This window comes from Zootoca vivipara, chromosome Z1 (genome assembly GCF_965207765.1).
Source record: "Zootoca vivipara chromosome Z1, rZooViv2.hap1.1, whole genome shotgun sequence".
In the NCBI taxonomy this organism is placed as follows: domain Eukaryota; kingdom Metazoa; phylum Chordata; class Lepidosauria; order Squamata; family Lacertidae; genus Zootoca; species Zootoca vivipara.
The window spans coordinates 7091719-7114626 of NC_142583.1; the positions used below are offsets into that span (position 1 = coordinate 7091719).

General features: G+C 42.1%; 1 protein-coding gene across 7 annotated transcripts in view; it reads right to left on the minus strand.

Moving 5' to 3' along the window:
- The window catches only part of LDB2 (LIM domain binding 2), a 193978-nt gene that overhangs the window by 97879 nt on the left and 73191 nt on the right, over positions 1–22908 (minus strand). For all 7 annotated transcript variants that reach the window (XM_035112353.3, XM_035112350.3, XM_035112354.3 and 4 more), the window contains exon 2: positions 16874–16976. In XM_035112353.3, the coding sequence (XP_034968244.2) occupies positions 16874–16976 (103 nt within the window). The remainder of the gene's footprint in view (positions 1–16873; positions 16977–22908) is intronic.

The window sequence follows — 22908 nt, forward strand, 5'->3', positions numbered from 1 at the left end:
TTACATATCAAACGGTGTCATTTCCAAAATGCAACAATGCAAAACAACCAATGCTCAGAAATTATTTCTCAAATAGGTAGAAATACAAAAGAAAGAAAGATAGATATGTACTTTTGCTGAACATGTGATAAAAGGTAATGTTTTTTTGCTATACATGTTATATTATGTCCTGTTATTAGTGCACGAAAAACAGCCTTTCAAGAGACACCTTTTCCCACCCCAGACTTCTAACTCTTTTTCTTATATAACCTTAGAATGTATTGTTCAAAACTGCATGAAAGGAAAAATTTGACATAATTTGAATTGCTATGCTCTCCAAAACACAGTAATTCTCATTTACAATTTCATGCCTACACAATGCACTTCTTTATAAAATGCAATCTGGGGATCATGCCATGGTGTGAAGGGGAGGACATCACTTTAATACAAGATGATAAATGCTACATAATTACAATAACCTTTATTTCATAGAGAAGGTGATAAGGGTGAAATATATGTGAAACAGCCAGCTGAGATCCAGAACACACTTAAAGGCAGGCAGTCCTTTGAAGAAGTCAATGGAAGTAGCCACATGCAAGTGTTTCTGTTTAGAACTGTTACCACCAAGGTCAGTGAAATCTTCAACTCAGGATACTCTGATTATAACTAGAGATAAATAACGGTATGAACTTCCATTCCTAGTAATAGGATTCTTTTTGCATAGCTTTGTTTTACTACCAGTTACATCATGTACTAGAATGATATTTAATGCAATCAATCCATCTCTCCTACATAAACTCCTTCTGCTGTAATAAAGGAAAGGAAAGGCATTAAACTCTGTTGACATTCTGCCCCGCCACCCTGTTTGGCAACAGATTTATAGTGCAAGAGCACTTGTTTCCCCCCCCCATCATCTACTCCAGGCATCCCCAAATTGCGGCCCTCCAGATGTTTTGGCCTACAACTCCCATGATCCCTAGCTAACAGGACGAGTGGTCGGGGAAGATGGGAATTGTAGCCCAAAACATCTGGAGGGCCGAACTTTGGGGATGCCTGATCTACTCGCTTACACATCCATTCTCATCTTGCCCTGCTGATTGAAGGTCTAATGTGATTCCATCAGCATAACACTTTTGAGAATATGGCTAATCCTGGTTTTGTTTCACCAGCAAATTTTCCTTCCCTCCTGGTCTTGGTTTCCTTCACAGATGGTGCCATCTAGGACCAAATGAGACAACTGAGTGATTCTTTTCAATTGTCTTCTTTTAAGCACCTATTTCTTTCTATCCTTCCAAGGAAATGGAGCCGGTAACTATGGATTGGGGTGGGTAAAAACAAATGAAGAGCAAAATTTCCATATAGATGGATGCATGGTTGCATGGATGAAAAAATAGATCAGGGGTCGTCAACCTAAGGCCCGTGGGCCACCTAAGGCCCGTGGGTTGTTTTACCAGCCCACAAGCCCCCCCCCCGAACCGAGCTGCCCACTCAGTGAGTCCCTGCACGCTGCGCTAAACCGGCGCAGCAGTGTGGGGACTCGCTTCTGCGGTGCCAGAAATCACGTCTGTGCATGCGCAGACGCCGGAAATTGCGGGGGGGGGTGCACTCACAGAGCCCACAGAGGGGGCTCCGCAGCAGTGAACCGGCCCAGGCAAGGTAAGCCTTGCCGACCCTGAGATAGATCATTTATCAAAACATGAAGCTAACTTTTCCACTTGTTACACCAAACTCAGTCATTTCTGTTCTGATTAGAAGCAGCTCCCTTGGGTCTCAAACTGAGAAGGGACTTTCTCAGTTCAGTTATCTGAAATCCTTTAAGCTGGGAGATACTCTGGACTAAACATTGAACTTTTTACATACGGTGCTTGTGGTCTTTCATAGAGATATGACCCCTCCCCCCAAACCTATGGTTTGTATACCTGCCACACATCCCAGGAGTGAAACCGGAAAGGATTTGTGTGAGCTTTGCAGGGTGATCTGAGGAGCCATTAAGAGATTCAAGTCTGTGCATCAACACCTATCTCAAAATTATGGCACATCCTATCAATATTACTTTGCCTTTTTGTAAATTGTTTTTTCTGGAGTTATGGGTGCTCTGTGTTTCAGCTGGCCGCCTCGTTCATCTTGTCACAGCCACAAAAGCCCTGAAGAGGTCATCGAAAGGTGGTTTTGTCTTTGGAAATAGAAGATCAGCCTAACTAGTCATCTACCCTGACGAGCTAGAAGCATGCAAGGTCAGGAATCTGAAACTTCAGAATATTTTCATCTTATCAGAATCAGCATGATTGTGAAGATGTTTAATCATGGTGTGGCGTGATAAACCGGCAAAGGGCCCCCGGACGTTTCACGGTCTATTGACTCAGAGCCTCCCACACCTTTATACTCATTTGTTGCCACCAACCAGTAACTGTACTGGTACACATATATTGGATCCCAGTCAGGTGAAAGGTAAACCAAACAATTAAGTTTATTTAAGATGATCTCACAAGCAAATAAATTCTTCAGAGTTTCTCAGGTACATTTGCTTGAACTTATCCTTTCCTACTAGTTCCCCCAACGTCCTCCTGACTCTGAAATCCCCTTCTTAATTCTCTCTCAGACTCAGCACAATAGCTCACCTCTCTAGCTCTACAGTGGAACCTCGGTTTATGAATTTCGGTTTACGAACGCCGCGGACCCATCTGGAACGGATTAATTCACTTTCCATTACTTTCAATGGGAAAGTTCGCTTCAGTTTATGAACGCTTCAGTTTATGAACAGACTTCCGGAACCAATTACACCCATACTTCGGGTTAAGTACACTTCAGGTTGAGTACTCCGCAGACCCGTCTGGAAAGGATTAATCCACTTTCCATTACTTTCAATGGGAAAGTTCGCTTCAGTTTATGAACGCTTCAGTTTAAGTACTCCGCGGACCGTCTGGAACAGATTAATCCACTTTCCATTACTTTCAATGGGAAAGTTCGCTTCAGTTTATGAACGCTTCAGTTTATGAACAGACTTCCGGAACCAATTGTGTTCATAAACCGAGGTACCACTGTATTCTAACCCTCTCTCCCTCAACTCTCTGACTCTCTCCCTTATATCCTCCCTGCTTCTGCCTACTGAGCTCCTATTGGCTCGTCACTCTCCCTTACTAATTAACCCTTGCTGGTCCCCTAGAGGTAAAACACCACACATGGTACAAATAAATGCAGAAGGATGGGGAGTGGAATGAGTTTGCACTTCTAACCCTGACTTCCATGCATCCAAGGACCCCTGAATATACAGCTCAGAGCGCGTAGTAGGCCATGTCAGCAAAGATCTGTACCCAGCAAAACTGACGTGTTCAAGATCCGTATGCAGGGACTTTGTACAAGAGGCTGTACACACAAAGTGTCCTATGCACAGGTTGGGTGGGGTACACTAGCAGACATAACCTCATTTCCCTTGCATTCCCATTTTCAATGTCTGTCCGGGGCTTCTGTGTCTTTGCAGAATCCACATTGATGAGAAGAGCAATTAAGAAAGCCAATGAACAACATCCCCAACTGCAACCTGTAATGGGAGGCATTCCCTTTAAACATCCACAGCGCCACTTTGATATTCTTCAGAAAGCTCCCTCTTTACAACTTTGCTCTGCTGCAATGGCTATAAAAAACACTTCTAATAAGCACCTGATATATCCAAGTCCACGGCCTATTAAATAACTAGCACTGTTTGCTTTCTGTCCTCTGATAACTTCAGTCTCATCCTCCTGTTATTCTTGTAATATCTGTTTGTATTTTATCTGGTCTTGGGGACCTATTTTTTGTTGTTATTCATATAGCAGCTACACACCTTGGGTCTGCAGTAAAAATCAGCTGTCGTTCTTTAGGGAGTTTTACCTTTTGATGAGGTAAAAAATAATAATTGTATGGACACGTTGACGGAACATAAGAAGCCACACTTGTAAAACTGATGTATTTATTTTGTATTTGAAAGAGAAATACATCTAAAAAGAGGTATTTGAAATGTGAAAAAGTCACACATAGCCAAAATATTGATCTGTTTGTCAACTGCGTTAGATGTAAATAAATGAAACCCAAATGTGTGATGTATTGCAGTAACGCCCCGGGGCATCTGGTTGCAAGTGCAAATATAATTTGCTTTAAATGTGTGAGATTAAATAAACAGTTCTTTAGTGTTTCATTTTTCTTAAAAACCTTTATGAGCTACAACAGGCACCGACTACCTTTTTGTCTTTCCAGGCTTTCCCAACTGGATATATGAGTCTTTACCACGAGTGTCCACTTTTTACAGTTTCAGGATTGTTTTAAATTTATTTATTGTTTTGGTGTTTTTAAACTGTTTTTAATAACCTTATGTGTAAATCACCTTGAGGTGGTGGTTTAGAATGCAGTTAATAAATTAATTGTAACAACAGCAGCAGCAACAACAATTTATCGTTGGTAGTAAAGGTAAAGGGACCCCTGACCATTAGGCCCAGTTGTGACCGACTCTGGGGTTGCGCGCTCATCTCACATTATTGGCCGTGGGAGCCGGCGTATAGCTTCCAGGTCATGTATCCAGGTCATTGGTAGTACAGACCTTTATTTTCGCCAGTCAGGAGAGAATTTCAAGGTGTCCTGAAGCTCAGATCCTGACTAATAATAATAATAATAATAATAATAATTTATTTATACCTGCCCATCTGGCTGGGTTTCCCTAGCCACTCTGGGCGGCTTCCAACAAAAGATTAAAAATACATTAAACAGGGCTGCCTTCAGGTGTCTTCTAAACGTCATATAGTTGTTTATTTCTTTTACATCTTATGGGAGGGTGTTCCACACGGTGGGTGCCACCACTGAGAAGGCCCTCTGCCTGGTTCCTTGTAACTTCGCTTCTCGCAGTGAGGACCTGGGTGTTAAGCAAGTGTGCCTGAAAATCCAGGAGTATTAGAAAAGCCCTGCTCGATCAGAACAGAGGTTTATTTAATCCTGCATCTTCTTTCCCACAGATATCAACCACATGAATGAAAAGCTGGAACGTGTCCAGAGGAGGGCAACCAAAATGGTCAAAGGCCTGGAAACGATGCCTTATGAGGAACGGCTTAGGGAACTGGGTATGTTTAGCCTGGAGAAGAGAAGGTTAAGGGGTGATATGATAGCCATGTTCAAATATATGAAAGGATGTCATATGGAGGAGGGAGAAAGATTGTTTTCTGCTGCTCCAGAGAAGCAGACATGGAGCAATGGATTCAAACTACAAGAAAGAAGATTCCACCTAAACATTAGGAAGAACTTCCTGACAGTAAGAGCTGTTCGGCAGTGGAATTTGCTGCCAAGGAGTGTGGTGGAGTCTCCTTCTTTGGAGGCCTTTAAGCGGAGGCTTGATGGCCATATGTCAGGAATGCTTTGATGGTGTTTCCTGCTTGGCAGGGAGTTGGACTGGATGGCCCTTGTGGTCTCTTCCAACTCTATGATGCTATGAAAAGGTAGCCATAAGTTTCACTGAGGCGAAAAAGCCCCAGCTGAAAACGCTGGCAGCGGAAAGATAAACTCAACAGGGTAAATAATTTTTGATGGATGTAAAAGTGGGAAACGGATTTGAATGGTTATAGTAAAATATGCAGGAACGTAAGATACATAAAATGAACCCTGGAAAGGGAAGTCATTGGATATGTTAAAGTTTGTAAAACGTTTATTTTGAAATGTGAAATTGAAAACTTAATAAGAATTATTATAAAACAGCCCCACCCAACCAAGGGCCAATCAGGTTGAGGGGGGGGGATTCTTTCCAGCCCTGTCAACCAGTGACCCAGATCACTCACTGACAGCTCTAACCCAAGAGTGGGTGAGTGGGAAGCTTGCGGGGCAAAATGACCCCGAACTCTTGAAGGGGGAGCATTATAAAGACTTCTTCCCTCCTCTCCCTCCCATGAGGCACCACAGGAGCTGAGATGTGGGAGGAAAATTGCCCCAGTTGCTGCTTTGTGGGCCACACCAAATTTGCCCAGCATGGATTGTGCCTGGAAATTTTGGCCTCTGTTCTCTGCCAAAATCGGAGGAACACAGCTGACATGTTGATAGTGGACTGAGGCCCCTCGTGCTGTACCCTCCGTGAATATATTTGCCTGGCTGGAAAGTGTTCTTGAATGCCTCTCATTTGCTTGGACAGAGTTGTGGGCAGCGTTGAAACATGCGGCTGCAATGCGGCCTCTTGAAAAGGCAACAGCTACACCTGTTGCTTTGTCCAAATTGGTCTGTACCCTGCCCATCGCTGGCATTCAGACGGCAGAACACAAGGCAACATGTTCCTTGGGCTGAAAAATGTTCCCTGCCCCATGCCAGCTGAATTCCCCCTTTATTGGAAACTGAAACAGTTGTTTTCCCCCAAAGAACTAGAAAGCTCAACAAAGGATATCTGCTCAACGCAATGACAACCATCTTTTCGATGTGGAGAAAACTGTGTCGGGTGTTTTTTGTTTTTGTTTTATCATTAGGCTTGATTCAACCCTTTCTTTCGCCTTGAAATTTCAACTCTGAAATCAATCCAAGTACTAGAATCTTGATACTCGGTCACTGCAATGGCATACTGCAATATTATAAGGATGTGTGTGGTTGTGTAACTATAGTGAACCGAGTGAGGGAAAAGGTGTGTTGGAGAGAGAAACAAGTTGGTAATGTACCACCCTCCTCTCTTGAACAGTTTCAATAAATATTGCTTCCAAAAAACTGGAACACACATTATTTCCTTTACTAAAATAAATAAGGTGTGTTGGGAAAAGACCCTGATGTTGGGAAAGATTGAGGGCACTAGGAGAAGGGGACGGCAGAGGACAAGGTGGTTGGACAGTGTTCTCGAAGCTACGAACATGAGTTTGACCAAACTGCGGGAGGCAGTGCAAGACAGGAGTGCCTGGCGTGCTATGGTCCTTGGGGTCACAAAGAGTCGGACACGACTAAACGACTAAACAACAACAAAATAAATAAACAATCCATATGTATGTATGAGGGTGGATTGCTTTGTTTTGTTATTGTTGCTGTTGTTTATTTTGTGTTTTTATCTTGTATTTTTATGTTGTGAACTGCCCTAAGATCTACAGATGAAGGGCAATAGACAAATTCAATAAAGAATAATAATATGTATGTGTCACAGATGGGTGTTGGCTACTCCCGAGTAAGCACTCCACACATCCTCTGGATTTTTCAGAGTTTTATTGTGCATGCTATATACAGTGGTGAGATGTCTCAAATCATGTCTGCTCTGCATGGGGCAGAAGCCCACAATGGCGTCTCGTGGGCTCTGACCCCCCTTTTAAGACTGGGCATCCAAACGCCCCTCCTTGCTCTATGGGTCCTCTGTGGTCCCAAACCAGGCTCCTGAGGTGCCGTTCAACCTCCTCCCTCCTTTCCAGCCCCTGCTGAAGCTAGCTCCTCCCCTGCTTCCCTGCTCCCAGCCTGGAGCTGAGCCTCCAGGACTCTGCAGAGCCCTGGACCCTTCTTGACCACTTCCTGTTCCTGGTTTTCCCTCCCAGACTTGCTGCTCTCGCTGCTGCTCTCCCACCTGGTAGAAGTAAGCAGAGTGGGCTGCTCTCTGCAAGCCCTCTCTCTTACAGTATGTATGTATATTTTAGGATATTTTTGTGTGTGTGTACAACATTTGTGTATGTGTACACACACACACACACACACAGAGAGAGAGAGAGAGAGAGAGTACACACACACACACACACACACACACACACACACACACACACATGCATATGACCAGTGTAAGCCATAAGCTGCTCCTGTAAGAGGGAAGTGGGGACTTTTAATTTACCATTTTGCTCAAACTCCCTACACACAACTGATGACTATGAGCCCAGCTTCTTCAAGCCAATAAATGCCCAATTTTAGCTCCTTCAGTAGCAAGATTCCTTCCGTAGCCAGAAGGGACCAAGGGGGCTATTGCCCTGGGTATACAAAGCAGGCAGCTTGTTGCCAACTCCACCCCTCCCCACCCCAAGACATCAGTCCTTGCTGAGTCCTATTAGCATAATTTGATTGGGAAAGTGGCAGCCTAGCTACTTCGTGCATTAAGTTCATGGTCTTGCCCATCATTCAACAAATCCATTTGAACATGTGCACTCACAGCATACAGCAACTTAAGGCCAACTAATTCATGTATAACTTAGAGAATGCCTTAAGGGGGAGGCGTTGGGTAGGCACTGTGTAGGCATTCAAGGGCAAATGATGGGGTACACTGCCAGCTAGAAAACACGATACCGGGAGCCAATGTGGGAATCAGAACAGCTAGGCAATCACGCGTAATTCTTTTCTAATGCCCTGGCACACTTAGATTCTGTTGGTTGGAAGGAACTAGCAGTATGTTTCAAACAAATAAACACTATAGATGGATTTGTAATATGATTACTACAAGAGGCAACTGCTAAAACAGCAAGGGGTCAAGAAAACTCAGATTTTCTTTTTTTATGGCTTTCAAAGACTCCAGCTTTATGCATGCGCCGCATAACACAGACGGCACAGCAATTATCTCAAAACATGGCAAAAAGAAATGGGGGGTGAGGATAAGTAGGAACACAAAGAAAATAGCCTCAAAAAAGTAGAAAAGGAGGAATTATTCTGCCATGTAGTAATTATTGAGTGATGTTTAATTATTGGGACTTTGCTGAAATGAAAAGGAACAGGCACAAGCCTATCCCTGGAAACAGTAGCAATTTATTACTTCTGGCAAATGCAATTTTTGTCTAGAAAATTATGCAAGGAATGTCAGATAACAGTTTTGTCATATAACAGGGACAGAAAATGAGTGGCAGAGACTTGCAATGGTTTTGTCCAACAATGGAAGCAGGCGCAAAAAGCAAGGAAGTTGGCTGTTGGTATGTGATCTTTGGAAATCCCAGACTATACCTTGTCAGGGGAGTCCCAGTCTTTGCGCTGATGGCAACCAACTGCATTCCCCAGAATTAAGATGCATATATACATTAAGTAAAATTAGATTTGGATGTAGAGGAAGACCTGTAAGCGGGCAGTTTCAAACAGCAGCAAGGTGCCTGGTTGCAGTTGTGGAAGAGATTTGAGTTTAAGCACTACCGTGGGGAACAAACATGGGTGATAATTGTATGCAGTACCCCAATTAGTAGTTGATTCTTTGCTGCAATAGCTAAGCTGTAAGTGTCAGTGCCTTAAATAAGAAACCACTCACAATTAAGCTGTTTCCCCCCACAGCTGTTTTTATTTTATGTTTATTTGGAGGGGCGTATGTACATGGACCCAGTCGGCGTATGGATGCGTATGGACCTAGGTGGCGCTGTGGGTTAAACCACAGAGTCTAGGGCTTGCTGATCAGAAGGTTGGCGGTTCGAATCCCTGCAACGGGGTGAGCTCCCGTTGCTCGGTCCCAGCTCCTGCCCACCTAGCAGTTCGAAAGCACGTCAAAGTGCAAGTAGATAAATAGGGACCGCTCCGGCAGGAAGGTAAACGGTGTTTCCGTGCACTGCTCTGGTTCGCCAGAAGCAGCTTTGTCATGCTGGCCAGATGACCCGCAAACTGTCTGCGGACAAACGCCGGCTCCCTCGGCCTATAGAGCGAGATGAGCGCCGCAACCCCAGAGTCGGACACGACTGGACCTGATGGTCAGGGGCCCCTTTACCTTTACCTTTATACACAGTGGTGCCTCGCATAACGAATGCCCTGCTTAACGAAATTTCCGCTTAACGAAAGGAATTTTCGAGCGGAGCTTGCCTCGCTAGACTAATGCATTTCATGAAATATTCGTCTAGTGAATCGCGGTTTCCCATAGGAATGCATTGAAATTCAATTAATGCGTTCCTATGGGCAAAAAAAAAGTCGAAAAAAATTCAGTACCTTCCTATGGGATTCGCTAGACGAATTTTTCGCTATAAGAAAAGACCCGTGGAACGAATTAATTTCCTCTAGCGAGGCACCACTGTACAGGGATTTTTTGGGTGTGTGTGTGATAAAATAAGTGTCTTTCCATGAAATGGGAAGAATGGGCACTAATGATCATTTGAGAAACTGGGGGAAATCCCACCCAAATGGAAGTGTAAAATCTGCTTCTTCCAATACCTGGCCACTTTGTGATGATGCAGCCATTCGTCAAGGAAATAAAACGGGAGGTTTCACACATGCCTATGAAAACAAAAACTAATGAAAGGCACAATTTTGAAATGAATGGGAGCAATGCAAGGGCACAGTTGCTTCTCCCAGGCGATTATATGGGGCTTGTGTAGGGAAACTTCAAGATACCCTTCCCTTGGACACGACCACACTCGGCACATTCATGGCAGCAGAAAAGAGCAAGCGTGCTCTTTTGGTACTATTGAGAATGTGCTTTGAGACCCAAATACATTAAACTGTTCTTGTGTCTTGCCACACACACACACATCATCATCATCATCATACAAAGGATAAGACTGGAAAATATATTTCACTTGAATGCCCTGATTGACTTGTAGCTAAATGATTGGGTATACAGTGGTCCCTCGACTTATGAATTACTCGACATCCGATGTTTTCGACTTACGAATGGGACAAATGGCCGCACGCTTATGAATTTTTCTACATCCGAACAGAAACCGTTGGCGGTTTTAAATGCGGTTTCCTCAACTTACGAATTTTTCCAATTTTTTCCCCTATGGGAAACCACTTTTCGACTTACGAACTTTTAGACCTACGAATGTGCATTCGGAACGGATTAAGTTCGCAAGTCGAGGGACCACTGTACTATGCAAAGTATATTACACTCCCTCTTATCATGAAATTGACAGCTGTCCATTATAAAACAAAGCATTTGTTTCTGAAAATGTAACTATTCAAAATCTCGGTGAAATTCTTAGGGCGCGGGGATTCCCTGAATGGCTTGGGGAGGTGAACTTACCACAGCAGTTGTTTCCTCTGTCTCTTTTCCCCCACTTTAAACTGTGAAAAGAAAAGAAAAGTATTTTTACCGCTATTTATGGCGGTGGCTGCCCAGTGGCCCTTGGGCAGACTGCCCCTAGAATAACTCTACATCACATAGTGTCATCCCAGGGGCAATCTGAGGGCAGAAATAGCAGACGAGAAACACCCGGCTGCTGCCAAAGGCAGAACAGGCAGCAGCAAAAATACTTGATTTTCTTTCTTTTCTCCTAAAAGCAGCTTAAAGTGAAGAAAGAGAGAGGAAACTGCTGCCATGTGCTGCCGTGGGAAGCACGTCTCTCTGAAATCATCCTAGGAATTTCAACTCCATCCTGAAAACTGAGAAAATGTACTTTCCAATTAACTACCTGTGGATGGTGGGGTTAGATTTTTTTTTGGGGGGGGGGATGTTGCTCTACAAATTTTCTAAGCACCAATGAAAATGTGACATGAAAAACATCGAGACTAGCATCTCTGTGCTTTAAGGAACATTACATTCTTAGTGGTCATGTGTGTGACACGTATCTGTGTAACAGGATTCTCACCTTTACAAGGAAATCACATCCAAATTTTGATTCCAATTACTGGCTAGTTTCAATTTCAAGCTTATGCGGCAGAAATCAGAAAGTGGATTAATAGCGCAGTCAAAATAATCACCAGAAATGTCTGAGCAATTGTTATGGAAATCATTGCTAGCAATTTATTAATCTTGTTTGTGTTTCACTGAGAGTGTTACATAACCTATAGCTCCTACAATAAAATATAAATCACAAAACACAACTGTGTGGGGAGGTGGGAGGAAATTCTATGCAAACTCTCAGTCTCGGCACTCGTGGGCATGTGTTCTGTTTTGCCAACTGGCTCTGAAAATGCTGCCTTCCCAGCTCTCCTTCTCTGCAGTGCTGCACAAACCCTGCAGATTATTCTTACTGAGCGTGCTTCATCTTTCCCCGTCTCCACAGTCTTGGGCTGTCAGTCACCTGTCAGCCTTCACCACATCAGCAAAATGAACACCAATACACTGTCAGCACAGGAGCTGATGAGACTCTGCTCAGGACTGTCAATCAAGCTTGCTTCTTTTATCTGTTCTGGAAATATTTTGTCTCCGAGAAACAAAGGGCCTGGTCAACAGTGGATCAGAGTCTAGCATTGTACAATGATTAGGAAACTCTTAACATGTTTTTCTCCCGTGAAAAGTGATGTTTTATTATTGGGACAAATGCAGATTTCTTCTCCATACCTTACCATCCGTCCATTTTTGCATACATAATTATTTCTTTTGAACCACCAGAGTGCAACAAATGAAGTAAAATTGCATTTAGGCAATGATTTAAAATTTAAGATCTATTGTTTAGGAAAATATTGCCTGCCCTAAGCCATGGGATAATTTCTCATTTATCCCAGCAATCCACTGAAATGGATCACTATTATTTCCATTTAACCAGGGAGAATCTGGAGTTGTTAAGGGAGTGCTTTGCCAAAAGCTAATATGGGTATCCAATCCTGAGGGGCTTTTGTTTCTAATATTTTTTTTTTTGATAAATCCAGGCATTGAAATAGTCACTTTTCCAGTGGCTTGCAGTAAAAATTAACTCCAAGGGATCCGATGTAGACGGTGGTAAATTAGAAGATAATTTATTCCTCGCAGTCCTCTACAATGAGATACAAATGAGGCAACTTACAGAGTTCCACATGGGAAGGCAAGTCAGTAAAAGAATTGGTGAGATGGGTTTGGGCACAATCCGAACCATGCATGGAGATGGTGGGAGGGGGAAAGAGGCAACCCATTGTGCCAGACGGCAGTGGTCAGGCCAGGTTCTTGATGCCAGCTCAAAAATGGATTTGGCTTGCACCTTTAGTCAGCTATCTAAATGAATATATATGGCAGAGCAAAGTGCAACATTAAGTGCCCGAGATTTGAGTCTCCAAGTTTCAGATTTTCCTGGAGGCAGGCATCAGTTGGGTTGTCCTTGTAAAAAAAAAATGGGGGGGGGAGAGAGATGGCAGGCCCTCCCTTCACCTCTGGAGGAGCTTTACTGAAAGTTTTGTTTAAGTTGGCGCTGTGTGTGTGTGTGAGGGAGAGAGAGGGGGGGATATGTAATGATGATTACATTTGCAGAGGCATTCAAAAAAAAAACACTATGTATTCTGCAGATCTCTGATAGTTGAAGGCCATAACATAACAACATAACATAACATAACATAACATAACATAACATAACATAACATAACATAAAACATAACATAACATACAAGATCTAGGCGCTGGTGATATAGAGAATGGAATCTCTTAGGTTCTAGTACCCATAGAAACCCCACAATGCTAAATACAATACAGTGGTACCTCGGTTTATGAACATAATTGGTTCCAGAAGTCTGTTCATAATAATAATAATAATAATTTATTATTTATACCCCGCCCATCTGGCTGGGTCTCCCCAGCCACTCTGGGCGGCTTCCAACAGAAGAATAAAGCACAATAATCTATTAAACATTAAAAGCCTCCCTGAACAGGGCTGCCTTCAGATGTCTTCTAAAAGTTTGGTAGTTGTTTTCCTTTTTGACATCTGTTGGGAGAGTGTTCCACAGGACAGGCGCCACCACCGAGAAGGCCCTCTGCCTAGTTCCCTGCAACTTGGCTTCTCGCAACGAGGGAACCGCCAGAAGGCCCTCGGTGCTGGACCTCAGTGTCCGGGCAGAATGATGGGGGTGGAGACACTCCTTCAGGTATACAGGACCGAGGCTGTTTAGGGCTTTAAAGGTCAGCACCAACACTTTGAATTGTGCTCGGAAACGTACTGGGAGCCAATGTAGATCTTTCAAGACCAGTGTCATAAACTGAAGCGTTCATAAACTGAAGCGAATTTTCCCACTGAAAGTAATTGAAAGTGGATTAATCTGTTCCAGACAGTCCGCAGAGTACTTAAACTGAAGCGTTCATAAACTGAAGTGAACTTTCCCATTGAAAGTAATGGAAAGTGGGTTAATCCATTCCAGATGGGTCCGCGGCGTTCGTAAACCGAAAATTCGTAAACCGAGGTGTTCATAAACTGAGGTTCCACTGTACTTGAGTTCTTGTAGCGTTTATAATGTTTAACCAAATAGCATGATATTTATCTCCACGGTTCCTTTTGAAACATGTACTATTTTTTCTTTTAAAAAAACACCTGATTTAAAGTGTAAAAATAAAAATGTTTTTATCCACCGAGAAGTTAAGATGCAGTCCTAATTCTGTCAAGGCAGTATCAGGCCTTAATGGGGGGTGGGAAACCCCCACCCCAATATTCTATCTGCAACCCTGCCATTCATATGCCCCAGGGCAGGAGGGCCCCCTGAAAACCTTGTCATTTTGCTACTCCAGTTCCCAGACTGGCACTGATAATAAGCCCAGATTGAGTCCCCACAACTTGTTGGGAGCAGGTCCAGCTTAGGATCCAGTCAGGGGCGGAGGAAGGGGGTGCGGTAGGGGTGGGCACCCCGGGTGTCACCACTGAGGGGGGTGACAAAATGCCGGGTGACACTCACTGTGGGGCCTGCAGCACGCCCGAGCGACGCGTCTCTCCTGGGAGTGACACAGTGGCTTGGGCGCCCGCAGGTTCCGCGCTGCCCCAAACGGTTTGCCTACCGCCTCCCCCTCAGCTGTAGGGCGGCTGAGTGGGAGGAGGCAGGCAGACTCCTCGGAGGCTCCGCGGAGCGTCCTGCCTTGGCTCACCCCACGGGCAGCTGGCCCCACCCCTGGGTGCAGGGCACGTGCGCTGCTCCAGGCACCCGATCAGCTTGCTGGATCTAGTGAAGCTCTCCCTCCTTTCCCCATATGAGAGATTTATGATAGCTACTACAAGTGGTCGCTTGTGCCTGCCTGCATCTAGGTGCATTAGGGGCTGAGCGCCTTCTGGGCAGCAGGTCTGGGCAACAGTGGCAGGGTCGCTCTGTTGGTATGACTTAAGTATTTCACTTATTCACATCATGAAACAAGGCAGATTAAAAATGTACAAAGCCATGCAGCAAATACTTTCCAACACATTCAGTCGGAACAATCCTCATTTCTTCACTCTCTCTCTCTCTCTCTCTCCCACCTGCAACACCTTCATGTTTTGAGTTCAACATCTTGGAAGATTCTTACATTTCTTGTATTGTCTGGCTGTCACTGCATCACCCACACACATTTAATTCACTTTATCAGTTATCTCTGGGTGTTTATTTGACAAGTGCTGCCTCTTTCCGGAGGAGCCAAAGGAAAAGCTACTTTGAACACCATTTAAAGGATTATTGTTGACAGAATTACTATTTCTAGTGTTTCAAAGCAAGTGATAACTGTACAGACCTTCGAATTACAGCCTCCAGCAAAACTGGTAGCGGCTGATCTGTCCCAATTAGGTTGAGTCAACTTGTCAGATATCAAATTTGCTAGTTGTATTATCAGTCTAAGAGGCAAAGATATATCAGTAAAAAAAGCAATTAATGTCCAGTTAGATTGGACAGGGCTGTGCTTCTTCCAAACAGGGCTACTACATACGAAAGAATTTGTCAAAGAGTAAAAGAGATTCCTGTCGCCACAACTAATTTCTAATGACTGTGCTGTCTGCGAAATGTGGAGAGTTCAAAACAGAGCATGCCTGTAAACCTAAGCCCTGATGGAAAGATGAAATAATTGCAAGACCCCCTTGAGAGTTGGTGATCTAAGAACAAATTGTTGTTGTGATTTGTACAGCTTTTGTTTTCTCCTTAACTGGGGAAGCTCAGTTCAGATGAGGACCGACAATGGCAATGGATGGTTCCATGTTCTTGTTCTTTTTTCTTTTTTAAAGAAATAATGTTTCACTTATGTTTGTGTGTGTCATATACAAATGTATAGTTAAGCAAATCGTATTTAATATGCCCATAATTCTGGCTCTGTTTGGTGATTCAAATGCAGCAAAGATGTTAACCAATTATTCCTTACAAGAGCTACTAATTGTATCCTTCCCTTCCATAACTACTTATATCAGTTACATTTATTCATTATTATCATATCCCATAATTCCCTCCTTTGAGGTCAATTATTCAGGCAACATCTGTTGACCAGAATTTAGAACAGGGGTAGCCAACAAGTTGCTCTTCTATTGCCCTCCATCCCCCATCATCTCCATCTAGCACAGTCAGTGGTCAAGGATGATGGGAGTCGTAGTCAAACAACATCCAAGGGGGTCACAGGTTCGCCACCCCTCACTCAGGGGTTCTACCTTCTTGTACCATCAATAACATATTTGCTTCTTCGCTGCCATTATATTGGGTCCTCCCATTTCTTCCATTTGTGTCAGAACTAGCAATGAACTAATTCTTTGTGTATAGCCTGCGGCAAGCTTTAACAAGTCCAAACATTCATTAGTCAGTCAAGCATTAGCCTAACAGGATTTGACCCCCAGAGCCCAACAGGCCCAGAGTCCTCTTCAGTTGTTCTCGCCTCCTCGCACAACTGCAACTGTGTCGTGTCTGCTGATCCTGCCCCACCATTGTGTGCTCATTCTATGGATGTTAGGGATAAATGCCCAAAGCAGGGTGCCTGCTGTGTGCCCACACAATTCAGAATTCACAAGCTGGCCACACAATTCAGAATCCTACGTAGTTGTGCAGGCTTTTAATTTGCACGGCGGTTCGAATCCCTGTGACGGGGTGAGCTCCCGTTGCTCGGTCCCAGCTCCTGCCAAACTAGCAGTTCGAAAGCACGTAGATAAAAAGGTACCACTACAGTGGGAAGGTAAACGCTGTTTCCGTGCACTGCTCTGGTTCATCAGAAGCGGTTTTGTCATGCTGGCCACATGACCTGGAAACTATATGCCGGCTCCCTCAGCCAATAATGCGAGATGAGCGCGCAACCCCAGAGTCGGTCACGACTGGACCTAATGGTCAGGGGTCCCTTTACCTTTATACACTGAAAGACATGACATGTGCCATGCTTCATCTGCCCTCTGAGACTGTATAAATACACAGAAGCAAAAGTGAATATTATAATACATTTGCCTCTTACTGTATCGCTTTGGTCCATCTTCCAAACAAAATGAAAGTGTTAAGGTTGCGTCATCTTCAAAAAACTCCGTTGCAAAGGCATCCCACCAGAGGTTGTCACTGTCCTAGGAGGGAAGAAATCATTCTTTTAACAGAAAGAAACCAGTTGTAATTTGCCTTCTTCTTTTTTTCAAGTGCACTTTATTTTTAAAATATTCTCAGCGAAGAAAAATTACGAAAAGCTGTTGTCAGTAATTCAGTACTATGGCTGGGTATTGAAAAGAAGGATCTCATTTGCAAACGTATAGAAATAAGCACCTTCCGTAAAACAGCGATTCTGCATTAAATCAAAACACAATTTAAGACACAAACTTCAAGGTTTGGCTTAATTTTTGGCTAAGCCTGGTCACATACCGGTAGTGTTTTGCCCAGGATTGTAAACACTGTCTGATAAGGCTGGACAGTTGTAGCCTTGGCTGCCATTTCCACAAAAATTACCTCACACCACCACTGCTACCATATCACTTTGTCCCCACGATCTGTTCCTGTGGTGCATAAGATCAGGTTTCTAAGTCATTTTTTTATATTAAAAAAAACTTTAAAAAATAAATAGTATAATTATTTTTATATAATATTTATTTTATGCTTATAAGTAATCTGCCACTAGGTAATGTAAAATCACACTAGAATAAACACTGCACTAACATAGTAATAACACTTTAAATGGTGTTATCAGCATCGTAAGTACTATTATTTATTTTTATTTATTAAATTTCTATAGTGCCCTTCATCCGAGGGTCACAGGGTGATTATACAATATAAAAACACAAAAATACATAACATAGTAACAAACAAAAACAATAACCCGCAGTTATTATTTATCACTACCAGTAAATAATTATTAATAATTGTTATTTATTGCTACCACTACCAACCACATATTTCTGCAATTATTGCATCCAAGACCTAACCACCCCACCGCCACTTAAAAACAATGTAAATTACAATGATAATCTCAAGATTAGAATCCCAAATTCAGTGATTTCCCCTAGTAATTGGTCCCCTTGAGAAAAGAATATTAATGACACACACACCCTTCAGAAGAAATTATTTCCAGACAAATATTTTCCTTTGTGAATTTCACTTCCATCTTAGAAGATAGCCACAGTGAAATAATTCCTGATCGGTTTAGGGCTGTGATACGTCGTGATCTTACTGGGATTTCAATTGACGTCTGACTAAAAAACGAAACGAAACAAAAAACTCAATAATTTTGGGCTGTCCTGGTTTTTACTTTTCGAAATATGGCAACCCTAGATAAGCTCCAAAGCATAAACTTTCTAAATCTGGACAGTGCACTGTCAGTCCAACTTTTGAGATACCAAAACACAAACAAACACACACACACACAACACAAAGTATATGGTTGATATCCAGCACTTTATTTTCTAAAAAAATATGTTTAGGATTTTTTTCCCTACTCATATTGAAATACTGCCCCTCTATGAGGCCAAACTTCGATTCACAAAATGTTTAGGGGTATGCGTACCCCTGTGCCCCCCCCAAAAAAGCAGTGATATCCAACGTTGCCTGGCAGAACAAACCGCCCACTCCGCCAAATCTGCTTCAGACGTTGTTGTTGTTGTTGTTGTTGTTGTTGTTGTTGTTGTTGTTGTTGTATTTATTTGCACCCCTTTTTCCATGATGGAACTCAAGGTGGCTTACACATAAAAAGTGAAAACATAAAAATAATTTTATGTATTTTTAATATAATTTTTATTGGGTTTTTCATCTTTAAAAAGATTACATCTTATTATAGTATAACCACAAAATAAATTCCCAGCCACCACCCCCCCACGACTTCCCCCAACTTCCCTTTCTGGTTTGTAACATATTAACTTGTCCTGGTTGTTATCTGTCCCTAAGTCTTTAAATCTTTAAATTAACCATTGTTAATTTTTCTTATCCTTTTAACCTCATATTTATATTTTCTACAATTGTTTTGTTGTAAATGTTTTTAGTCAAACCCTGCTAGTGAATGCTGAAATAGCAAAACTGGCTGGGAGACTCAGGAACCCAGAAGATACAGTGAGGACTTTTAAAAAGAATGGGGGGGGGAATTCTAATTTACTTAGGAGACCATTGTAAACAACAAAAACAAAAACAACATTAGATGGACTGTAAAAATAACTGGCAAAGAAACGAAAAATATGGACAAATTAGAGATATGGAAAATGTGGAGAATGTAATGAGATGTAGTTTCAGAAGAATTATTTGGAGGGCCCATGCAGGGGGCTGGAGGATTGGAAGTCGCGAGATTCAGAGAGTCTCGTATATGGATACAGTAAAAGCTTTTTTCTTTCTCTTATTTTGGATTTGTTTTTGTCAAAACCAATAAAAATATTTATTATAAAATAAAATAAAATAAAAAAGAGAACTGTTGGGCAGAGGTTAGCAAACTGTGATTGTGGAAGAGTCAAAAGTATATGTATTTGCTACTGCTCTTGATTTGTTTCCATACCATACCCACACACCCTCACAATTAAGATAAAAGTTCATTAGGACAAAGATCAAATTCATCAAAAAGCCTAAAAAGGCCCTGGCTTACAGCTCAGGATCTCTGTAATATGGCACAGGTTTGACTGATGCAAAGGGAAAATCAAAACAAAATAAAAAAATTCCTTCAGTAGCACCTTAAAGACCAACTAAGTTTTTATTTTGGTATGAGCTTTCGTGTGCATGCACACTTCATCAGATACACATTTTCGTCAGATACATATCTGAAGAAGTGTGCATGCACACAAAAGCTCATACCAAAATAAAAACTTAGTTGGTCTTTAAGGTGCTACTGAAGGAATTTTTTTATTTTGTTTCGATCGACTCAGACCAACACGGCTACCTACCTGTAAAGGGAAAATCAGGACGGACGGTATGTGGTCTGCTGAACCCCGCAGCAGCCTTCAAGTGATGGTGGGGGAGCAGATTTTGAGAACTTCTGCCCCAGGGGAAACAAAACTCACATGGCTTCTGGTCAAGTCATGTACAGTATTTCTTGCTTTCATTTATGTATAAATATAAAAATTCTAGTGGCTGGAAAGTGTAGTAATTCAATTATAAAGTTCTACATGGAAAAAGTATAAACATCCATTTTCTATTGCAATTTGAAAGCCATCCCAGATTTTTAATCAGATGTTTTTGGCATCCAGAAGAAGAAGAAGAAGAAGAAGAAGAAGAAGAAGAAGAAGAAGAAGAAGAAGAAGAAGAAGAAGAAGAAGAAGAAGAAGAAGAAGAAGAAGAAGAAGAAGAAGAAGAAGAAGAAGAAGAAGAAGAAGAAGAACTGAAGCCAGTTGACTGCAAAAAGTTCGGTAGTGAAGGCCTATTCTCATATGTTCTGATATTTGCCAGGATGCCAAATGGCATTCGGAGCCAAATGGTGTAGGAAACCAAACCAGGGTGGGTGGGTGGGGAGTATAATTATAAGGAGGAAAGATGGTTTTTAAAATTCCACTTTTCCAAAAAAGAATCAAGCCTTCCCCCCCAGGCATCCTCAACTCAGGCACTGACAGGTTACCTGGGATTTTGGCAAAGTAATTATTTTCCATTTCAGCAATAATGAGATATTACCATGGCAACACTCCTTTCATATAGCACACTCCTGCTCTCAAACGTTGAAATAATGGACCAAAAAATTAATACTTTGAAAAGTAGTTTAAAAATGCATTTAAAGCAGAGGACAAAAGGAAAGAAAGATCAGAAGGAACTAGACAGAAGGGTCAGGAGAGTAGAAGTGACCAGTGACCTTTGACATCTACTACACGTCAGTTTTTCTTCCGTAAAAATTCCATTTAGTTAATTTTTTCCCTTTTTATTTCCTATCATGAATTTTCTTCAAATAAAAATAATTTAGAGGATTTTTAGAGAAATGCTGGCTTTCATTGTTACCGTATTTCGAAATGTCTGAATGCTGGATAATGCAGGAATACTCTGTACTGCTGAATTGGCCCACAGGTGCAATATAAAGTCTGACTGTTAAAACTGTTAAGTTACCCCCACACTTTTTTTCTTTTGCAATTTCAGCTTAATGTATAATATTGAGAAGTTGCCTCTTTAAGAGCTCTTTACTGCAATCATGCTCTCATTGTGAGTCATGGGTAACAACTGGGGACTTTAAATGTACAGTGTTACCTCGGGTTACGAACACGATCTGTTCTGTAACCCGAAATGCCATTTTGCGCATGCGCAAAGCACAATTTTCGCGATATGTTTCCAGTGTGCATCAGGCAGAAGGCTGTTCCCCCTTGGATGAGGCCAAGGCAAAAGGTCTTTAAGACAACATTAAGGTCACATTCGGTCATTTCTTGAGTAGACTACTATGTGAGGGGCAACGCTTGTTGGTGGTACAGTCGTACCTCGGAAGCCGAATGCCTTGGCTCCCGAACAAATCAGCTCCCGAACGATTGAAACCCGGAAGTGAGTGTTCCGGTTTTCTAACAATTTTCGGAGGCCAAACATCCAGCATGGCTTCCGATTGGTTGCAGGAGCATCCTGCAGCCAATCAGAAGCCGCATTTTGGTTTTCGAATGGTTCTAGGAGTCGAACAGACTCCTGGAACACATTCTGTTTGAGAACCAAGGTACCACTGTATCTGTACGATTTGCCCCACAAATAAATAATAATAATCCTGGGGAGAGAATGGCAATTTTTATCACAAAAATGACATGGGAAAACAATATTAAGTGCCTCTTGTCCTAGCACTGTGTATCAAAGTGCTCTTCTATTCTGTTTTAAAGGCAGGAGATATGATCATGGGTGTCCTTCATGGGTTGGATGTCCATCTGTCATGGATACTTAGCTGAGATTCTTGCATTGCAAGGAGTTGGACTAGATGACCCTTGGAGGTCTCTTCTAACTCTACAATTCCACGATTCTATGCTTCTGTTCCACTTAACTTGGCTCTTGCATTGTTGAAAACGGCCAGACTATTTCAAGAATTATCATTATGTTTTGTTAAGAATAGACACAAATTATTGATTTTAATAAGCACTGGGTTTGGGGGAGGTATACATATGTAAACTTTATTTCAGTGCCCGATGTGTAAGAAGAGCTAGTTTTGTGGTAAAATACGCATGCCAAAGGTCTCAATAACATTACTTTTAAAAAGGGTAACTGACTGACTTGTGTCAAGAGCAACGGTTCATAGAAGTATAGTATCTATATTTTAAAAAAGCAACTACAACAAATGCTCTAAAAAAATGTTTTTGCTTTAGTTTGGTTTTGGTTTTGCAATTCAATCTTGAGTACATCCAACAGCAAGCCTTTGAAACTTATCCTTTATCACACGTGAACTGAAAACTTTGGGGCCTATCCCAAAATTTGAGACAGCAGCCTGGACTATATTCCTGCCGATCATTGCTTCACATATCTCTTGATATGGCTTGGCTTGAGCGCCAGTGCTTGCTTCATATCATTTTGGAGAATGGCTAGATTCCACCTCTGGAACAATGTGTGTTTAAACAGGCAGCAAGATCTGAAGGCTTGGCGTGAGGAGCAATGTGTTTTCTATTTAATGATATTCATCCAGTTTCTTGCCAGAAAATCTACTTGATACTCAGAACACAACACCAGTTTTGTAAGTGCCTTATTAATTAGCTTACATTTTTGTTTAGGTTCCAACTTGGAATCCATCTGAGCTTTCTGCAAGAAAGATGGTTCCAGGTTTCATTTTAAAAAAACCAAAAACAAAATCCTGAATCGGCGCTATATGAAATCTCTCAAAGCACTCTGAAATATCGCCTGAAATTCTCTGTGCATGTAATTCTGTGCGCATGCTCACTAGTAAACTAAAATGACAGCTTGGGATCAACTGGTGAAATGGTACAGGCAGAAAAAACGAAGTACTTTTTCAACAATGAATACTTAAATTAATTCTCGCAAGATGCAATAGTGCCTAATCGATATGATTTTTAAAAAGAGGAATTGATTCCTTTTGAGGGATTAGGTTTATGAATGGCTATTCGCTGTGGTAACAAAACTGAACTTCCATGTTCAGAATAACTG